At 44.1% G+C, this 22149-nt stretch overlaps 1 protein-coding gene across 10 annotated transcripts in view; it reads left to right on the top strand.

Annotated features, from left to right (window-relative positions):
* Positions 1-22149, top strand: part of CGNL1 (cingulin like 1) — a 178023-nt gene that overhangs the window by 85432 nt on the left and 70442 nt on the right. For all 10 annotated transcript variants that reach the window (XM_063652656.1, XM_054451099.2, XM_063652661.1 and 7 more), the window contains one exon: positions 3789-4001. In XM_063652656.1, the coding sequence (XP_063508726.1) occupies positions 3789-4001 (213 nt within the window). The remainder of the gene's footprint in view (positions 1-3788; positions 4002-22149) is intronic.

Consider the following 22149-nt stretch of genomic DNA (forward strand, 5'->3'; position numbering starts at 1 on the left):
TCAGCCTTCTTGAGTGTGTGGTTTTGTGGTCAGGTCTGTACTGACCATAGTGAAGGGAAAGGGCATTAGGACCAATCTGGGTCCCATTCTTGACTCTACTGCTTATAAGGCTGTGTGATCTTAGGCATGTTAGAGTCTCAGAGCTTCGTTTGTTTATGAAGAATAGTAATCTTGATCTCCTTGAATATCCATCTCTCTGGATTGTTAGAAATGCTCAGCACAGTTCTTATGACGTGTAAGGACAAAACACAGTCAAATTTTCTAGCTCTCGCCACTCCCAGACAACCAGTTTTCCCTTGTTTTCTTTAATTGGAGTCCACAGAGAGGCAAGTTGACCTCTAATGGATGTATACTTACATTTTGAAGTTTATGTATTTTTCTCTCCCTTCTTTGATTGATATAATTAAGCCCTGAGGTGATGGAGTGAAGTTTTTGAAACCTCGTGTACCTTTTAGTCTCTACTCTGGAAAACTTCGAGTGCTACTAAGTGATATGGCGAGGTGTAATCTGATTGGATTTGTGCTGCACAGTCCACTTAAGCGACAGCCCCAGCCACAGATAACAGCATGTTGTTGCAGAATGGACCATAAAAACCTCAGTCTTGACATGCATTGGCAGCAGCACACAAAAGGCAACACAAAACATAGAGATATGTTGGAAAAAATAAGTGTTGGGAGAAGAACTGTCTTATCGTCCAAACAATTGAGAAACGTGTGAGAGTAAAAGCAGGAAACAGGGGTCAGAATCACAGGGCCTGCACTAAAGATGCTGGCAGAAGGCACCAGGAAGCCCTGGGGGGTAGCCGGAAGCAACAGTAATTCAGGAGAGACTCTGATCTTCCTTAAGAAGGGGCTGGGCAGCGGCAGCAGGGCGTCCTCTTTGATAAATATGAGGACAGGGTATATTTTCATAAGATCTCTGTGTTTGGTGCTTTGAAAGAGCCAGAGCTGGCCTCGTTACCTGCATGGGTCTCTTGACATTTCATCTGAGCTTGTCAATGCCTGCTAGTTAGATTCTTGATGGGCAAAATCTTAGTCTGTGCAATGCAGCCCCACCCTGGGATTGTAGAGGTTCCCCTGGTTCAATGGAGGTGCATGTCCTAGAGAAGATGAAAGAGATCTCGTTGTCAGTTACATTTAAATCAATAAAATGTTTCTTCCCTCATCAGGGACACAATTCTTGAATGGAAAGTAGCTTATCATCTCTGAAGCCCTGGGTCCCCAGGTGGCAACCATGCCTCTGATTCCCCAGGGGTTCCAAGAAAACAGGTCGTGTTCTTATGCAGAAGCCACAAGTGAAATAACTGACGAGTTTAGAATTCTGACATCTCCAGACACCTGCTGTACTGCACTTGTTTATTTATATCTGAACAGATAAGTGCTCCCAATATTAATCTATGCATCAAAAATATAACAAATCAGATCTGTATCCTTCTTTCAACAAGGATAAGTATGGGAGTCAAATGCAGATTAGAAAAATATTAAAAAATATAGAATGTAAAGTAAAAAGTGTTAAGTACTGTGAGAAGAACAGCTAAAGTGAGATGGGTATTCAAGAGGGATATTCAAGGAAGACCTCTTGGAGGAGGTCTTACCATATCTGGGTCTTCAAAGATTTTCTGAAAGGCAGGGAGAGATGGGCCTGAGAAGGGAGAAGGGCACTCCGGTCTGAAGATGCTGCATGGATTGCCATAGAGGCTGTAGGTGAGAGCCTGGATGCGGGGAGCAGCTTAGGGGTTATTGTAAACCACCTGCACAGGAGGTGAGGAGGGCTTTACCCAGGGAGGTGACGGAAAGGATTGAAGATGTTGCAGAACTAACTTTTTGTTTATGAGAGACCAGGACGAGAGAAAAGTCAAAGTCCTGCCAAGTTTCTGAGCTTGAGTGCTGAGGGGGCAGGTGGTGCTTTTCACAAGAGCAAAGAACAAAGGAAGAAGGAAGGAAGGAGCATGATGAATTCTCTTGAAATTGTAATCCTACTGAATCTGAGGTGCTGCAGGACATCCAGATGGGTGCATCTAGCAGGTCTTTGAATGTGTTGGTGCAGGTTTGAACTCAGAGAAGGGTAAGAGGTAAAGGTTTAGGAGTCATTTACATAGAATTAATAGTTGGAAAAACAAAAATGAGCTTGCTAAAAGAGAATAAAGAGTGCAAAGTTGCATTCTTGGAGTTCATCATAGATTTTGGGAAGAGGGAGTGAAAAGCCAGAAAAGATTATCACAGAAGAAGCAGCCCGAGGGAAGAAAACAGGAGCCTGTGTTATCTTGGCATTACAAGAAAGAAGGGCATCTTAGAGAGATAGGAAGGGAGGATGAAAGAGGGGTAAAGAAAATTGACAACTGGGAAAAGGCCATCGGATATGATTAAAGGTCACAATGATCTCGGAGGGGACTGTCTTGGTAGAGTAGGGACAAAAATCATACAGCAAGAGATTAAGGAGTGAATGGGCAGTTGTGAAGTGGAGGCAGTGAACAGAAATTATGCTTTCAGACATTTTGGTGGTGAAATTTGGCAGGTAGCCAAGAGTCAAGAATATGGATAGGAACAAAATGGCAGAAACAAAAGACAACTGTATTAGTCCATTCTCACACTGCTATAAAGATACTACCTGAGACTGGGTAATTTATAAACAAAGGAGGTTTAATTGACTCACAGTTCTGCATGGCTGGGGAGGCCTCAGGAAACTTACAATCATGGCAGAAGGGGAAGCAGGCACCTTCTTCACAAGGCAACAGGAGAGAGAGTGAGCGAAGGGGGGAAAGCCCCTTATAAAACCATCATATCTCATGAGAACTCACGATCACAAGAACAACATGGGGAAAACTATCCAGATGATCCAATCATCTCCCACAGTGTCCCTCCCTTGACACGTGGAGATTATGGGAATTATAACTCAAGATGAGATTTGGGTGAGGACGAAGAGCCAAACCATGTCAATAACTGATGGAGTGAAGACTGGGAGCAGGCTGGCAGGGGACATTGCGTTCTCTGTAGAGGGACTGGGTGGAAGAAGACCTGGAGTGCAGAGAGGGGTTGAGGTGGAGAGGGAGCCAAGATGCCCACATCTCTCTAGCTGAGGGAAGAGCAAAAGTGTCTGTGAGGGCGAGTCCTGAGCTGGAAAACTGAGGTGGTCAGGGACAAAGATGCTGGAAGGAAAGGAATGCCAAGCCTTTGGCAGGACACACTGGGCTCAGGTAATGTGATTTATAGTGGAGCCTGTTGCCCCAGCTTTGTGACCTTCCTCATTAATACTTGGCAGTTAAGAAGGGGAAAATATGAATATTATGCTCTGCTCAGATGGGCAAATGAGATAGAAGAAAAACAAGCAAAGTTGTCCTGAGTACGAGGAATGTGGATGAAGGGTTTGACCACACTCAGGGTCCCAGGGGATATGAAGCAAGGTAGGCAAGCTGGCATGTCCCCCAGGAAGCAACAGCACACACAGGGCAAGAGCAAGGGCAACAGATCACTGCACAGAAGTGAAACGAGATGGAAAATACAGACGTGTTCCCCAAAGCAGTGAAATTTACATTAGTTTCCCCTTTCTCCCTCAAATTCAATCAAATCTCCAAGAAACAGAGACAGAGGAATCCAAGGGAATGATGGCCTCTGAGAAATGCAGGGTGAGAGGAAGAAATGGTCTAAACAGGTGTGCGGGATGAGGAAGGAGAGAGTGGCAAGGCCAGGTGAGATGGCTGTGCACATGAGGACCGAACTGGAGGGGAGATACAGGGCCTCTTAACAAGATGTTTCATTGTCACCTCCTCCCTTCGTGTTTCCTCTCTCTAGGAGCTCTTACAGGCAAAACAGGATCTTCAGGATCTGCTGATTGCCAAAGAGGAGCAAGAAGATCTCTTGAGAAAGCGAGAGCGTGAACTCACTGCCCTGAAGGGAGCCCTGAAAGAAGAGGTTTCCAGCCATGATCAGGAGATGGACAAGCTGAAGGAGCAATATGATGCTGAGCTGCAGGCCCTGAGGGAGAGTGTGGAAGAAGCAACCAAGGTGAGGGATGGGGCAGGAGAATCTGGCTTGCGAACAGATGAAAGCGTAAGACCCTCTCTCCCACACCACTGCAAATTCCCTTCCTTCCTTTTAATTAGAGAGTGAGTCTCAATTCATCAAATCATGGACACAGAGCTTATTAACAAAGAATAAGCTCAATGGTCCTGCTATTGACCTTTTAAAGTCTATAAACTGAAACGTTGGTAGGGACATTGGTTAAATCCTATTGCAGATGGGGAGATGAAGAGGCTGCAGATGAACACTTGAGGTTCTGCAGCCCTTTGCTGAGTGGAGGGATGTACCCTCCCAGGCATTCCTAACGGTCAGAGGCCGAGGGCATTGTGTGACCATGTTAATGGGCAGAAGTGCAGACAGGACCCAGATTCCTGGAATCCTTCACCCCCCACCCTAGTCTTTTCCTTTTGATTTTGTGTAGCCTTTTGTTAGACAATTCAGGTTCTTTTCTCAGCACAGTTACAAGAGGGTTAATTGGCTGAATTGCCCAAACCCTTCCAAGATAATTTTTCTTTTAATTGAATTCTTGGCTCCTACAAATAGATTCAAAATTATGCTGAAATCTTTTGGGGCAGACGTCATACTGGCTGTTGAAGAAGAGAAAAACAATATTTTGAAGGGGAAAATGGTTTGAAATGTCATGCCATCTTTAGGGAAAGAGGGGAATTACAGACTATAAAATTTTCAGAGACTCTGCAGTATATAGGTTAAAAATGATGAAGAAAGAACTCTTGATATTTTTTATTCTGTGATGATTACAGTGACAGCTCAGAGCTAGTAGGCCCCTCTCTCCCCTAAGCCCTATGGTGATTCACTGATTTTCAATTATGGCACAGTAATTGCAAATGACAAGAAATGAAAGATGGGTTTGTTTGTTATAACAATAAAAAGTCTGGGAAATAGTCTGTTTGGGGTTATTACAACTTTGAGACCGTTTTTAAAAGCCTCTTGTTGATTTCCCTATCTTATTATTTTTTTAGATTTGACTGAATTTGAGGGAGAAAAGCGAAACCGATTTAATTTTTATTGCTTTTAGGGGGCATGCCTGTTATTTGCATCTCATTTCATTTCTGTGCAACAACCTAGTATCCTTGTGATCGATCTTTATGTGCTATTTCTTCATCAGGTACATGCCAATAGGTTACTGAGTAAAATGTTTCTCCTTTGGACCCATATCTTTATCACCCTTAAATGTTGCCTCAAAACTCGAATTAATGTGGTGTATTCTGGGTGGCTCCTTTAAGGTAGTTGAGAATAGTGTTGGGGGATATGTTTGTAGTGATTTAAGTATAAGGAAAATCAAACTTGTTCCTCAAATGGGGTGGGGGCTATTTATTGGAAGCTTCCAAGTTCTCTACTGCCAGAGATATGTAAGTGAGGAAAGGACACATGGTAGGTGAAAGGATATCTTTGTTGTATGGAATCAAGATCATCAGTAGAGACTTATGTTACTGCGTTTTGACCTGTTCAAATGTCTGCATTATATATTAACTCATAGTATTTTCACTATGCCATTTCAAGAGCGATAACTACATTGACCCGTATCAGTCTGTAAAAACAAAACAGGCGAAGTAGTCAAGACGTGTATCATTGGCAGAGAATGGACAGTTTCCAAGCACTGGGAAGCTAACACAAAGGGGTTCGCCTTAGTACCCACTGGGGTGTGGGCCAGCAAGGGCTCTTTGTTCCAGGTTGTTTTCTATACTGCTGCCAGCATCTTTCCTTAAAAAACCAAACCTGATCGTGTCAGCCTCTGCTTAAGTAACTTGCTTGACTCCCCATTGCCCCGGATTTAAGCTGAAAATTGTTAGCATGGTAGGGAAGAAGTCCCTTCTCTGCCTAACCCATCTCCAGAAAACTCTGTATCTTTCAGACCTGTCACCTCTTCATACGTGTAGAGTGACTTGCTCCTACGTTGACATCTGACCAGGCTGTTGTGTTCCTGCAAGACTCCCCAAATGTCCTCTCTTTTGTGAACATGCCCTAGATACCTATACTCCCTTTGGTGGAGTTAGTTGCACCTTCCTTCACCTTCCTTAGGGTTTCTGCGGAACCCTGGCCATTCTTCTACTGTAGTTTGTATCATACCCTATTATAATTTCTCATCTTGTCTGCCTCCTCCATTAGACTCTGCACTTCTTAGGCATAGGGGGCACTTTTGTCCCTTTTTTTTTTTCCTGAGAGGGAGTGACAAACTCTAGTACCTCTGGGGCCAGACAGGGAACATAAATGAGTAAAGCACTGAGTCTGTTATTGGGATGATAGGAGGGTATGGTGGGGACTGTGACAAGCTGGCTGGAGGGCATGTCCTTTGCTGGAGCGGTCAGTGGCTTCTCTGCTCCAGCTTAGAGTTGCTAATGAGGGAATGCTGGGCCCATGTTGCTAGATCTTTCATTTTTTTCAAGAAGCCAGATACCTGGATATTTCTGTGAGCTCTCCCAACTTTTAAGCATAACTTCAAATTACAAAATAAATAAATAAATAAATGAAATAAAATAGCATAGACCAATACACCCCATATGCAAGTCAAGAGCCTGTGCTCTTAGCCTCTTGAGCTCAACATGGTGCCTGGGACATAGTCACATCTGTGCAGTGTCTGGCAAGTGAAAGTTAGTTTAGGACAAATTTTCTTTCTGACTGGGTTTTCAGTCCCTGCCATGTAGTTCCTGTTGAATTTTTTCAGTGGTGATGTGGGAGGTCTTTTCGGGAACTCTAGTATTATTCTGTGAATTTCTGTGCCTTGCTTTTGAATTTCTCTGCAGTTTCTTTCTTTTCTTTCTTTCTTTCTTTCTTTCTTTCTTTCTTTCTTTCTTTCTTTCTTTCTTTCTTTCTTTCCTTCTTTCTTTCTTTCTCTTTCCTTCTTTTTTTTTTTTGAAATGGAGTCTTGCTCTGTCACCCTGGTTAGAGTGCAATGGCGTGGTCTTGGCTCACTGCAACCTACACCTCCCAGGTTCAAGCAGTTCTCCTGCCTCAGCCTCCCAAGTAGCTGGGATTACAGGCATGTGCCACCACGCCTGGCTAATTTTTTTGCATTTTTAGTAGAGATGGGCTTTCGCCGTGTTGACCAGGCTGGTCTCGAACTCCTGGCCTCAAGTGATCTGCCTACCTCGGCCTTCCAAAGTGTTGGGATTACAGATGTGAGCCATTGTGCCCGGCTTCCTTGCAGTTTCTTAAACTTTTTGCTTCTGAAGGTGGCTGCTTAACAAATGTGATAGCGTCATATTTTATGGGGGACAAATGTGTCAATTTAGTAGATGGATGCTGTTTTTGGTTATATTATTTATGTCTTGGTATTATAGAATAGAATCTTAAGATTATTAAATATTTGGAGGAGAGTGAATTAAATATAATTTTTAAATCTGGTAAATAACGTTTCTTAAATATGTGCTCTTACACTTAGATTTTTCCTGCCCCACGGGGAGAACCCACCCACCACTGTGGCTAAAAACTGACTTTTTTTTTTTTTTTTTTTTTTTAAGATGGAGTCTCACTCTGTCGCCCAGGCTGGAGTGAAGTGGAATGATCTCGTCTCATTGCAACCTCCACCTCCTGGGTTCAAGTGATTCTCCTGCCACAGCTTCCCTAGTAGCTGGGGTTACAGGCATGCACCACCACACCTGACTAATTTTTGTATTTTTAGTAGAGACGGGGTTTCACCATGTTGGCCAAGCTGGTCTCGAACCACTGACCTCAGGTGATCCGTCAGCCTCAACCTCCGAAAAAAAAAGGACATTTCTTTAAGAAATTTTATTGCATTAAAAAGTTTATTTCTTCAATAGGTCTTATGAAGCAGCCCAACCTTCTGTCATCAGTTTTTCTTATTCTTGCCACTGCCCCAGTGTCAAAACCCCCTAAAGTGCTGTTTTATCATTGTAAAATAACAAGCACTTTATCCTAGCTTGAGCACTAAAGGTTTTACATTACTAGAACATTTGGTGAAAAATGTCAAATTATATTTAGAATGTTGTACAGGTATTCCCAACAGATAACTCTGTAATAGTGTATTTTGTAGACCCATCAGCCACATCTTTTAAAGAGCAGATTGCTCAGTGGACGGAATTCATGAATGCCTAGGTTATGTGGGGTTTCCTCACCCAGCAGAATGAATTGCATCTCACTGGCAGGGCAGTGGTGGTTTGGGTTATAATGTGCACTATTTAAATTCTCTTCTTAAAGAGAAATGGATCTTCGTAGTCTGTTAGAAAGGAGATTATATCTACCAAATATTCTTTTAAAGGAGTAAGCACTTAAGCAACTTATTTCATAACATGCTTTTTTTCTCTGTTTCTGGTCATTTTACACTTTTTTTAGTTTTAAAAAGGAAATGTCTTCTTCTTCCTTGGGTTTGTGGCCATGGCTGGAACCCTTTAGAGGAAATGGGCGCTCAATAGGGATGTGAATGACTGCCATCTGGGAGTAAAATGAACCTTGTTCACAGCTGTTGGGTTCTTTTTTCCAAACCTAACCCTTCCTATCTGCAACTCTTACGCAAAAGAGAAGTACAGACAGTATAGTTTCTTGAAGTTTCTCAGAAAGTAGGCTCAGCTCAAATTCCAGCTCCTCCAGGAACTTCCCTCGTTGCCTTTTGGACCTTACAGTTTCTAGAGACCTGGTATTGTTGGCAATTTTGTTCTGGGTTTTATCTTCCCTGCCTACTAGGTACTGTCATCATTTTCTACTTGGTAACACCATTGTGCTTGGTACTTAATAGATGTTTAGTAAATGTTTGTGGGTTAGATGAATGAATAGACAAAAAGGGAGATGTCTTTAGAGTCATCAACAATCTCAAGACCAACCATTAGACTGTTTTGGCTTTTAATTTATAAATTCAAATTACTTCTCATGAAAATAAACAAATCTTGTTTGTTAGGAGTAATATCATGATGTTAATGTTAATCTTGGAAGGAGTAATTTTGCATCTAAGAGTTGCAAGTATTTTGATGCTGGTAAAAAAGCCACTTTTATTTTGTGCCGGATAATACGACTTTTGGGCCATTAGGCACTTTCAGAGTGCCCAACATACATCACTTATGCAACAAATATCTCCCAAGGGAATGGATGAGGGAGAAGAGGAGGGAGGATGAAGACATGTGAGATACTCTTGCCATCCTTCATTTCTCCGTTTGCATTATTTTTAAATACAGCACTTAAACAAGTTGATTTACTGAGCAACTGCCAAGTACAGGGCATCGTGCTAAGTTTGTGAGGACTATACATATAAATCAGGTGGAATTTACCCTTGCAGGAGATTGAAGGGGAGATATGTAACTCTCAAGCTGATCATAGACAAGAGTAAATGACCCAGGTGAAGTGGAGATAAAATCATATAGGAACCCTATAGGAGACCCCATGGCTGTGCTTAGGAGGAGGACTGGTGGCAATCATGAAAGATTTTATGGAGGGGACAGTATTTGAGTTGAATTTTGAGTGATGTTTGGGCATGCGGGCTGAGGACATTTTGGGTACTGAGTACAGCATGAGCAATACGTTGTAGGTGGGAAAGTGAGACGTCTGGGCTGGGCTTTGTGGAGAAAGCGAAGTTAAGGTGGCTACAGATTCAGAGACTTAAGGGACGGGTGCCGAGATCCAATGTGTGGACCGTGCTTGGATCCCAACTGAAACAAACTGACTATAAAAAACAAAAGTATCTAAAATCATTGGGAACATTTTAACACTCTATATTAATGATATTAAGAAACTAAACAATTTTTAAGGGGTGATAGTAGTCCTATTGTTTTTAAGAGTCTCTGTATTTTTTTTTTTTTTTTTTTTTGAGGTGGAGTCTGACTCTTGTTGCCCAGGCTGGAGTGCAGTGGTGTGATCTTGGCTCACTGCAACCTCTGCCTCCTGGGTTCAAATGATTCTTGTGCCTCAGCCTCCTGAGCAGCTGGGATTACAGGCACCTGCCACCACACCCCGCTGATTTTTACATTTTTAGTAGAGATGGGGTTTCACCATGTTGGCCAGGCTAGTCTAGAACTCCTGACCTCAGGTAATTCACCCGCCTCGGCCTTGCGAAGTGCTGGGATTACAGGCATGAGCCACCATGGCCGGCCAAGTCTCTGACTTTTAAAGAAACATACCGAGGTTTTTATAGGCTGTCTGAAATTTGCTTTAAAATAATCCACTTTGTTGGGGGAAGTCAGTGGGGTATGGATGAAACAAGATCAGCCGTGCATTGATGTGTGTTAAAGCTGGGTAATGGGTAGGTGAGAGTTAATTACCTATCCCCTCTACTTGTTGCAAATGTTCGAAGTTTTTTCTTCCTTTTTTTCTTTCTTTTTTTTTTTTTTGAGACAGAGTCTGGCTCTGTCACCCAGGCTGGAGTGCAATGGCACGATCTCAGCTCACTTCAACCTCTGCCTCCTGGGTTCAAGCCATCCTCCCACCTCAGCCTCCCAAGAAACTAGGACTATAGTTGCATGCCACCACACCTGGCTAGTTTATGTAAAGACAGGGTTTTACCACGTTGCTCAGGCTGGTCTTCAACTCCTGAGCTCAGGCCATCCGCTCACGTCAGCCTCCCAAAATGTTGGGGTTATAGATGTGACCCACTGCACCCAGACTTGAAGTTTTCTTTGGTAAAAAGGTTGTGTGTGTGTGTGTGTGTGTGTTAAAGAATAAACAAAAAGTTAAAATAGGAAAGTGGGGTGGGGTGAGATTATGGAGACTATTTTTAGTTGGTAGTCAGTGAGGGAGCAATGATGTTTCTTTTATTAGGGACCGATATGGTTTGGCTACGTCCCCACCCAAATCTCGTCTTGAATTGTACTCTCATAATTCCCACATGTTGTGGGAGGGACTGGTGGGAGATAACTGAATCATGGGGGTGATTTCCCGCATACTGTTCTCATGGTAGTGAATAAGTCCCATGAAATTTGATGGTTTTATCAGGGATTTCCGCTTTTGCGTCTTCCTCATTCTCTCTTTGCCTGCTGCCATCCATGTAAGACGGGACTTGCTCCTCCTTGCCTTCCACCATGATTGTGAGGCTTCCCCAGCCACATGGAACTGTAAGTCCAATTAAACCCCTTTCTTTTGTAAATTGCCCAGTCTTGGGTATGTCTTTATCAGCAGTGTGAAAACGGACTAATACAGGGACCTAATGTGGACATTACTTGGTAGTGGTGTGACCTGAGGCTGCCGCTGGAATGGTTAGAAGTAGAGAGTGAGGAGGAATGAACAGGAAGTAGGGGCTGACTGTGGAGACCCCGCTGGGAGCATGGATTGGGGTGAGGAGGAAGAAGAGAGACAGCTGACCTGAGCAGGCATCATCTCTGAGTGCCTGGAAGGGGGCTGTACTGGGAATGGAAAGGCTAATGAGTTCATCTTGAGGTCCCAGGGGCCCTCTGTGTGAACACTGAGTGAGGAGCAGGGCTGCCCTATCCATCTGGGAGTGGTTGGAGGGAGTGTGAGCGAGTGATAGAGAGAGAAAGAAGGGAAGGGGGCCGAGGGCCTGAGGAGGAAGAGAAGACGCAGACACAGAGACCTGAAGAGAAGCAGCCACATCCAGTGACAGGAAAGCAAGGGGAAGGGCAGTTCATTTGACTTAGTTAACAGTCTATTGGGGGAGTTTCTAAAAGGAGGCTATTTTTGCATTATACATGTCCATGCTGAGTTTCTGTACTTTTGTCTTGTCTGTTCCTCATACTGTAAATTCTTTCTGCCCGTATTTTATATTCTCTAACCCTTGGAAGAATTTTATTCAAATTCAATAATGTTGAAACTTTTCTCCCCCTTCACCACCACCCTCCAATTTTGGCTGTATGTGTGTATTTTACCCAGCAATTTGGAAATGTTACTGAGTCTTACAGAAATATGTTTTGGTACCATGTTCCCACGTCATTTCTAGTTTTGTCCCTTCCCTCTTTCCTGCCAATCTCTGAACAGGTTCTTCCAAAGGTTCTTCCAAAGCATAAGGTCAGCAGAGGGTCAAATGGTAAAACCAGTGCTAATCTCAGGATCAGTGGAATTGTTTCCCTTAAAACATGGCTAATTCAGTGTAAAATCTCATTTCTATCTTCTCTAAGGGAGCCAGGTTAGCCAGGGAAACAGCAAAAATTCCTCATTTCTTCTGCATTTTAACTTCAAATAATCAACTTACCCTGAATGATAGCTACTGAGAGCTGGAGAAGTGGTGGGGTTTGCAATCAGGTGCCCAGGAAAAGGAAAATATCTCTTTTCCACAGACTCAAGCCTGCCTAGAGTGACATGGAACTTTCCATAGGCAAAAGTGACATGGGTAAGATTCAAGGCTAAAAAAAGATCTCTTTTATTTTTTTTCTCTCTCTCTTTTTTTTTGCCTGCCCCAGAAATAGCTCTTTTAATAGTTGTGTAACTCTTCTGCATCTTGTATTATTAAAAATTATATAAATAAGAGGTCTAGAGTGGTGTCCTGGGATGTTCCTTTTGAACCCATCACAGGCCCAGTGCCCCATTCTGTGGCTGTGATCCCAGGTGCCTCCCATGTCCTGAGAGTCAATGGCTGTCACGACACAACTCTGGGGGGCTGGGCGATGACAAATCTCTTAGGGGGCCTCCGTGAGGGGTAAATAGAGCGTCTCTGCAAGTCACTGCTGGTGTTTTACTTGAGCTGCCTAGGGTCACTTGCCGTGGGTTAGGTTGTAGAAGACAAAGATATGCTGGTTTATCTTTAGATATGCGGATTCATCTGCCATCAAATGCCTGAGTGTGTTTTCTGTGCCAGCATGGTGCTAGTCACCAAGAATATAAAAGCAAGCAAGCTGTGGTCTCTAGCTTTGAGGATCTTATGTGGTCTTGTGGGTAGAAAGATGTGCACATAAAATGACAAAGTTATGGGTGCTGTGGTTGAGGTATGTGCAGAGTAGATCTGGACAGATTTATTGCTTTAGGTGGCAAAATTCAGGTGAGAAATAGCATGTCAGTTCTGTGAGTTGACACCCTAAGTGCCTTTTATGTACCAAATACTTAAGAATTAGAAAGAAAAAGAACCTTCCTCTTCGAAGAACCTCTCCAAGAGCTTTGGGACGTTGGTATACCTCGAACTTGCTGACTTTGTACCCAGCTCCTTTTAGTGAAACTCAGAGTTAACAATTAGAATTGCTAGGAAGACAAAGAAAAAATATTGATTTGGCTGGTGAGTTAAAATATATTTCACTTATTCAGTAAATCAGTTTCCAGTTACAGTTCGGATATCCAGAGGGTAGGAGCTCATAACTATTTATGAGGAGAGCCTCTACCTTTCCTGGCTAGGATGACAGAATAAAGGGCTTCTCTTTCCAGGTCTACCATTAGGGCTTTTGGCAAGTAGATTTAGCAGCTGCTATTCTGTAGAGAGGATTTTGGCTTTAGCCTCACAGTGCAGGAAGAACTGATGGAGAATTCCATTAGGAGGATCCCTCACGTGGAGAGGTAGGACATTGGGTAATTTTTAATGACCCTACCTTGATGCCTCATGAACATGTTTAAGCAGGCTGGCGTTTTCTAGCAGTTCCAATAAGGAGCAGAAGGTAGGGCTGATACCCAGGGCACCTCGATGACTCAAAATCACAGCAAATTCACAGGCAGCGTGTGGAGAAAGTGACAAAACTTAGTTGGGTAGAGAAGGAGGTAATGCGCTGGAAGCACAGCTGAGGAGCTTGGTCGCGTGGTCAGGCTGCCTATGCCTAGCCTTCTGCAGGCCTCCTGCTCACTGATGGAGTGAGGAGGGCCCTTGCCTGTTTCCCACCTGTGATGAACAGTGACGAGGAGAATAGGCTCAAACCACTCAGATTTCATGTTGAGTAGTCAGTGTCAATGTCTAACTGTTGGGAATGGATTGTTGATACAGTTTTTGGAATATCCATTCAATAAGTAGTTCATTTATGGTCATTAATTAAGCAAATATCTAAGGAGCATTTTATTTATGTCAGGCACTGTGCTGGGTTGTAGGAATAACATGGACAAAAGGGGTGAGAAGGACGTTATTCACATAATCACTTGGATAAATGTGTGATTTTCTGGGTGTGGTTGTGCACCCCGTAGTCCTAGCTACCAGGGTGCTTGAGGCAGGAAGATCACTTGCGCCCAGGAGTTTGAGTCCAGCTGGGTAACATAGCAAGACCCCCATCTCAGAAAAAAGAAAAAAATATATACATGTGTAATTCAGATGTGATAAATGCTTTGAAGTTCAGGGAGGGAGAAAAAGTTTCCTTGAGGAAAATGATGATGGAAATCTGAAGGATGAATGGGAATTAACTAGATTTTAAAAAATCCAGAGACTGGTCCAAGCAGAGGAAATAGCATGTGCAAGGGGCTTGCGGCAGAAGGGAGTGTGGTTTGTTCAAGCTGTTAAACCATGGCAAGTGAGGCTGGGCTGTGAAGGGTGGTTGAAAGTCTGGTATGAGAGGAAGTAGAAGCAGATAGGGAACAGCTCATGCAGCCTGTATGGAGAATCTGAAGGACATATTTTTAGAGAGAGAGACAGGCAGATAAGCAGGTGTGTGTGTATGTGTTTTTGTGGGGGAACGTGAATGTTTGACACAGGCAGATTACTTCCATGGAAAAGTGCCTACTCTGGGCTTGACCAGTGAGATGGGAGGCCCTGGGATGGTTCGTTCATGCTGACACTTAGGATGGAGGCATGGGATCTTTGAGGTCTCTTCCACAATTTCATTCGATTTTTTAAAGTGATTATTACCTGTCCCTGTCTCTCCTGACTCCTGTGGAGAAAGGGATGGGAACAGGATTATGTAGGGCCCCATTTTCCTTATGAGTTTTTGCTCCTTGCTAAGTGCCAGTCTGCTGAATTTATAACATGTGTCTTTGGGCAAGTGGATGAGAGTTGATTGGGCTTATAGCTGAAGGGAGAAGTTTGGTATGCTGACGGAGAAGGTTTGTAGGAGGAAAGTTTTTATTTGTTTCTTGCCTGATAAGGCTTTTATAATGGGTCAGTGCTGGGAATACCTTTAAACACTTACAGAAGCAGAGAAAGTAACGTAGTGGGGTGCTTGCCTATCTCCCCATGTGGAGTGGATGTTCTGAAATCTCTGAGCTATCCATGGACACTTCCCAGAGTCCGGAAGTTTGAGTAACAAAGGAGCTATGGCTACTCACTGATGGCCCTACACCAGATGCATTTCCAGATGTGGATATGGTCAAGCCACAAGAATTGGGTGGTGCAGTGAATGGGGCTATTATAAATAGTCTGGGACAGTCATAGCCACCGTAATATTGCAAACAGTTGAATCCTTAACATCTAAAGGAAAAAAGCTTTAATTTTATTATTGGAAATCTTATTCAATCTATGTTATACTGTCTCTGACCCTCTAAATTCTGCCTGATGGATATTTTTCTAAAGACTTGCCAAGATCATTAAGTAGATTTTTACTTGGTGGAAAAATTTGGCATTATTATTTGATCACTTTAAGCGGAAAATGGAGTATGTCATAAACTCTAAATTCATTAGACAAGAACCAGTATGGAAACAGGAATACCTATAGTGGCAAAGTTAATCAGAGTGCATAAGGCATTTACAGTAGCCAGTTGGCCCCCAGTGACCTGAGCCTTCTGGTCCTCTTGCTCCATTGTAGTCCCTTCCCATGTTGAAAAGTTCTGATCTGTGTAACTAATAGGATATTAAGGAAATGATGGAGTGTGACTTCCATTGCTTGATCATAAAAGACATGTGACTTCCTCCTTGCTTTCTCATGGATCTCTTGCTATGGAGGAAGCCAGCTGCCATGTTGTAAGTGCACTTAAGCAGCCTGCGAAAAACCCCATGTGGCAAAGGACTGAGGCCACCTGTCAACAGCCATGTGAGTGCACCATCTTGGAAGCAGATCCTCTAGTCCCAGTCAAGCCTTCAGATGACTATAACCTTGACTAACATCTTGACTGCAGCCTCATCAGAAACCCTGAGCCAGAACCGCCTGATTGAGTCACTTCTTTTTTTTTTTTTTTTTTTTTTTTGAGACAGAGTCTCACTCTACCACCCAGGCTGGAGTGCAGTGGTGTGATCTTGGCTCACTTGCACCCTCTCCCTCCCGGGTTCAAGTGATTCTCCTGCCTCAGCCTCCTGCGTAGCTGGGACTACAGGTGTGCTCCACCATGCCTGGCTAATTTTTGTATTTTTAGTAGAGACAGGGTTTCACCATATTGGCCAGGCTGGTCTCGAACTCTTGACCTCAGGTGATTCACTCGCCTTGGTCTCCCAAAGTTCTGGGATTACAGGTGTGAGCCACCGTGCCCAGTCTTTGAGTCACTGCTTGATTCCTTACCCTCAGAAACTTTGTGAGGTAATGTTTGTCACTAGGCTGCTAAGTTTTAGGACAATTTGTTATGTGGGAATAAACAACTGAGACAACATTTTGACAAAACCATCTCTTTGAAGCTGCATTTTTTGATAGCCACTGACTCTAGCAGAACCCACAGCATCCTGCCGTGCCCTTGGTTTAGTCTTGTTACGCTGGACTATATCTCTTAGGTGATATGTCATGCTCCTCATCTTGAAGGAGGGATGTCTTGTCCTTCGTATCATCAGTACTTTGCAGAATGCCCTGTATTTGCTGTATGAATGAATCAGAATGTATAGAGGTAAATAAAGGACACCCGCATAGTTTAAGGACAGGTCAGGGTTTTAAATCCAGCTTTGTCATTGACTTCATAGAATTCTCCTAGTCTTTCTCTGTTTTTATTTCCTCTCTTGTAAAGGGATACTATTTGTGTTATAAAAAACATGCATAATATATTGCTATATATGCACATGTGCTTGTGCACATATGGACTATTTCAAGAGGGAGATAACTAGTCAATAGTGGTTACTTTTGGGGATATGTAGGGGGATGGGGTAAGAGGAAAACTTTCAAAAAACAGTGTATAAACCTTTTATATCTTTTGAATTTATTCCATGTACAGTGAAATAAGAGTATTGATCTGCACCTCTCCTAAGGCAGGTCAAGAAGAAGCCCTAAGTTTAGTGAAGTATTTTTAATTTTTTGTCACTGGGGGCCCCTGCCTCTGCCTTGACCTTGACCTTCACCTTCTATCTGCTACCCCGGTCTGTGGCTTCCGCATCCACAGCAGCTCAGTTCCATCCTCTGACCTCCTTTCTCACAGTTGCTGCCCTGCAGCCATCTCCCTATTTCCCCAACTGGGTTGTTCCCTTCTGACCACACTCCCTGCCGCAGGTTGGCCACCCCATAACTCAACCCCTCCCTCACAAGTCCCTGGTGGCTTCGCTTCAGTTACAGAGTCCTGCCTGGTCTCCAAGGCCTGCACTCCACCACCTGGCTCCCACCTGCCTTTGCAACCCTGGCCCTCACTGTTGTCCCTGGTGAGCTTGGTGCCAGCCACACTAAAGGATTGCCTCTCACCTCCACAGAAGAGTGTGCCCTGTTACTCCATATTAGCCAGCTCTGGGCCTTTGCTTTGCAGTCCTGACCTGCAAGAAAGGACAGTCCCCACAACAGAGACATATCTGACCCAAAATGTCAATCATGTCACTCTGAGAAACTGGGATCTATGTATATACAAGTGTGATGTGTGTGTGTGTGTGTGTGTTTCCTTTTCTTTTCTTTTTACATAAATGACTGCTGTGCAACCCCAAGCCTAGTTAATGAGCAATAGATGGAGTGACTGAATACTTTTGACACACCACATGTCTGATGCCAAAGAATCTTCTTCTTGCAGTGGGGAAAATAATCCTCCCAGGGCTGTACGCATTCCAGCCTCGGACTGTCTTTTCTGACCTGCTGTCCTGTGCTCTCCCACTGGATTCTCTGCATGTGCCCTAGTGGTCTCCCTGCTTTCTTTCTCCTTTTCCCCAGCTTGTATTAGCCTGTCTGTCCCCAACATCCTTCACCAGCCCCCAAGTTTTGGTCTCTGCCATTTAAAATCCTGCCATCCTTCACAGCTCAGGTCAGATGACATTTCCTTCTTGGGTCCACCCAGCAGCTGCTGTTCTTTCTCTTTGAAATCCCCAGGGTCTTTTGTCTCTCGGGTGGCATTTATTGTGTTTTGCTTTGCCTGTAGTTTTTGTTTGTTTATTCAACACATCAAGCATCATGCGAAATCTGGGGTGCAGAGATGGACAAGGTGGCCTCTGCTCTGAACTCTTCCCCTAGCCTAGTGCCAGAGAAAGACAAGAAAGCTGACAGCCAGTTTGGCATGGGGCATGAGAAGCTGGCATATGGCACGGAAAGCAGAAGTAGGCAGGCCAGGGCAGGTTCCTAAGAGGGAGTGAGGCTTGGGTGAGTCTTGGGGGCAGTGGGAATTAGCAAGGTGAATTATGGATGGGTAAGGACATTCTAGATGCAGGGAACTTCTTGAACCAAAGTATGTCTTGTTCTCCTCTGAGACTTGAACACCTCTTTAGGGGTAACCATTTTCCTTATTCATTTTTGTGCCTTTTATAGTTTTACATTAGACAGCTAATAGTTTTGTTTGCATTCATGTATTTATTAATTCAACAAATATTCTTGAGTGCTTATTTACTTGAGGTACTGGACTGCTATAAATGGATTTAGGCAAATAGTTGGTGGCAGATGGATTCAGTAGAAACCATCAGAGTAGTAGGTGGCCTCTGAAGTGATTAGATGTGGTTTAGTGAGTTTTAGCTACAGAGTAAGTCATGTGTTCACGGTGACCACACATTAGAATTCCGGAAATGTGGGCCAGAACAAGTCCAAGTTAGATGCAATGGAAAAATTCCTCTGTCCGAGTCATCACTAGGGAACAGAACTTGTTTGAGCCAGCGTTATTAGTTTAGTTTCATGAAAGACAAAATAAAGGGCAAGGTGTTTGTTCCACAGGGTGACTGCAGCAGTTTTCACAGTAATGAATAAAGTAATGCTGTTTTGTCAGCAGTGAGTAGGAGTTGGGGACTGGGAGAGGCTTGTTCCATTCCTCAGGAAATTCCAAAGTCATGGATGGGCCTTATCCTTGGGGAACTTACAGATGAAGGAGAGAATATGGCCAAGCACACATATTTCTCCTTTTACCACTTCCCTTCTTTTTCTTTCTTTTTGTTTTATTTGTTAAATTTCTGCACGTGTTTCTCAAGTGTGTGGTCCAGTGGGAAGAAATACTGGCAGTCTCTGGGTTTAGGGAAACACTGAGTCCACTTACAGTTAGAAATAAAAGGCTGGATGTGCTTCAAAGACTTTTTGGAATAAGGCTGGAGACAAAGAAGTCAAGCAAATAAATGACAGAGTCCAGAGAAGGTGGCATTAGAGATAGATCTGAAAGCATTCAGTTAGACGTGGTGCAGGAGGATGTTAAAATCTTCTTTTTTCCATCCCTGAATTGTCCAAGAGCCCAAAGACGTCTACTCTGCAAACTGTTTGCTGGATGACAGTGCAACGAAGACTTAGATGCTGGCAAACTTCGTTGGAAAACACTGGGTTTGTCGTGTATTTGGAGCAAGAACCAAGGCATTAGTAAACTTTGGAAAATGGGCAGTGGGGTTGTCTGATAGAGTCCATCTGGGGCAGTATTTTAAGCCAATTTGGTTTATAACTATGACCCTGAACTTGAGTCCAGCATATGCCAAGTCCAAAGGAAAGGTATGTTCTTTGGACCCCCATGCTCTCTGATTTACAGGGACCTCTTTCTGCCTGGTCAAGGCGTTTCATGACTCTAAGCCTATGACTTTTTGTGAGAAGAAGCCCTCCATGGCTCCTTTGCTGCTTGGTTTCGGGATTTAGGAGACACCAGGATGCCAGGCTCCTACCCTGTGTGCGGTGCTTCCTTCTCCCCGTCCCATTGTGAACTGTTTCCCTTGCAGGTTCAACTCATTGCCACTTCCTGTAGCTGTCTTAGTGACCCTTCAGGCCAGAAGCAGATGCCTGTGCTGTGTACCATGCCTCTCCTGCTGCTGAACTGGAGAGAAAACGTGGCTGACAGGTGGTGAACTCTGGCTGATTCAGGCCCAGTGAGAAGGAGGGTTAATAATTTACTTTGCCCCTGTGTAGCCACTGGTGTTGACCTTGACAAAACACTAGTAGAAATTAGTTAGAATCTGGCCTGTCATTTAACTAACAGGATAGTATGGCCCAAAAATAACTTCTTGTTTTGAGGTTAATCCTGTCTCTGAATTTACGGCTGACATTCCTGTACATCCGGTCTTGTTTGCATCCAGCAGCCAGGACCGTGGACTCATGGTGTTCATGGGGCTCAGAAAGAGGGCACACGAGGTCAGGGGCCTGGCTCTCCACGGAGCCGCTCATTGTGGTAGGAGGACAAAGGCCACAGTGATCAAGATGCTCTGTAGGAGAGGCGGCAGAACAATGTGTGGGCCTGGTAGATATTGCAGGTGAAGAGCCTCCCTGTCCCCCATGCTTCTTTCATTTTAAATTCACAGCTTTTGTTCCTTGAGAAGTTCCGAATCTTTTGCCTGTGGTGCTGCGAGAAGGTTCAACTGATTAAACATCCTAAGGTCAACAGCACAGCTCCTTCTGGAAGGCACTTTAACTGGAGGGGATCCTCTCACTGTAGACATTGCTACCTCCCTTCCCTGAAATAAAGCCTGCTCCAGAGCAATGATTGTCTTGTGGTGTGTTGTGGAAAGCTGTTAATAGCTTAAAAGTTCTCATTAGCTGCCAGATAGGCCTAGACTGTGAAAGGATACATGGTGACCCAAGGGTAGATTCTTTTTTTGAGAGTCTCGTACTGTCACCCAGGCTGTAGTGCAGTGGCATAATCATGGCTCGCTGCTGCCTCGACCTCTCAGGCTCAAGTCATCCTTCCAGCTCAGCCTCCCGAGTAGCTGGGACTACAAGTGAGTGCCACTACCTCTGGCTATTTTTTTGTATTTCTTTTAGAGATGGGGTTTTGCCATGTTGCTCATGTTGGTATCGAACTCCTGGGCTCAAGTGGTTCTCCCACCTCTGCCTCCCAAAGTGCTGGGATAGCAGGTGTGAGCTACAGCTCCTGGCCCAGATTCTTACCTTATTAGGGAGTATCTAAATTAATCTGTTTATTCATCTCTTAAGTAGAACCTGATTGTCCATCAATAGCTAGCTGCAAAGCACAGCAGAAGCCCACTTGCCACTCTCCTTCCTCCAGCCCTCCAGGAAGGTGCAAGGAGTTGTTTGAGATGGTTCTGACATCCAGCTTTTGGGTCCCTGGTTTATTGCTTTTTCCAGTACATTGGCTGGCACCTTTATCCAGCCAACAAATACACGCTCTGTAAACTGCATGTACTTTTGGAGAAGGCAGTTGGACCAAGGTGAGGGTGTGGAGGATGGGAGTGAAAAACAGAGTAAGCTAGAAAAAGGGGTCATGGGAAAGGAAGGGCAGGAGCTAGAGGGAAGAGGGCTGGGGACTAACTAGTGCCCAGCAATAGAAACAATCAGCATTAGAAATGGGCAAAAGGGCTGGGCATGGTGGCTCATGCCTATAATCCTAGTACTTTGGGAGGCTGAGGCAGGCAGATCACCTGAGGTCAGGGGTTCGAGACCAGCCTGGCCAACATGGTGAAACCCCGTCTCTACTAAAAATACAAAAATTAGCTGGGCATGATGGTGCATGCTTGTAATCCTAGCTAGTTGGGAGGCTGAGGCAGGAGAATCGCTTAAACCCAGTAGGTGGAGGTTGCAGTGAGCCAAGATTGTGCCACTGTACTTCAGCCTGGGTGATGGAATGAGACTCCTTCTCAAGAAACAAAAAACAAAACAAAACGAAACAGGCAGAGGGACAAGAGCAGTTTGAAGTATGATGGGAATGAGGTACAGGGGAGGCAGGAAGGAGAAAAGTGTAAAAGGAGAGTGAGAAGATGGGAGGTGGTGTGGAGAGGAAGCGGGGAAGCTGGTAGCACCAAGAAGTGAAAGAGGAGTTTGAGCTAAATATCTAGAGGATAAAGGGGGAAAAGATGAGTCTGAAAGATATGAGAGGGTGACAGCAAAGGATAGAGGAGAAGCCGTGAGCTACATATTATGCCAGGTGGGATTTCTGCTCCAGGAATTTTGGCTCACGGTTATCCCAGAGAGCTGTGGCAGCCAGTGTTGGTTTTATTGCTGTATTAGCAGTGTGTGTTACTAAATAAGTGACTTTTGAAATAAAGTGTGAACTGTGAGACTCTAGAAGAGGGTAAATGAAACTTTTGTCACCTGAGATGGGTAATTTTTATACCTCTTATTTCTAGGGTCTCTCTGTCCACAGCATTGAGCATGGG

This window comes from Pongo pygmaeus, chromosome 16 (genome assembly GCF_028885625.2).
Source record: "Pongo pygmaeus isolate AG05252 chromosome 16, NHGRI_mPonPyg2-v2.0_pri, whole genome shotgun sequence".
Classification (NCBI taxonomy): domain Eukaryota; kingdom Metazoa; phylum Chordata; class Mammalia; order Primates; family Hominidae; genus Pongo; species Pongo pygmaeus.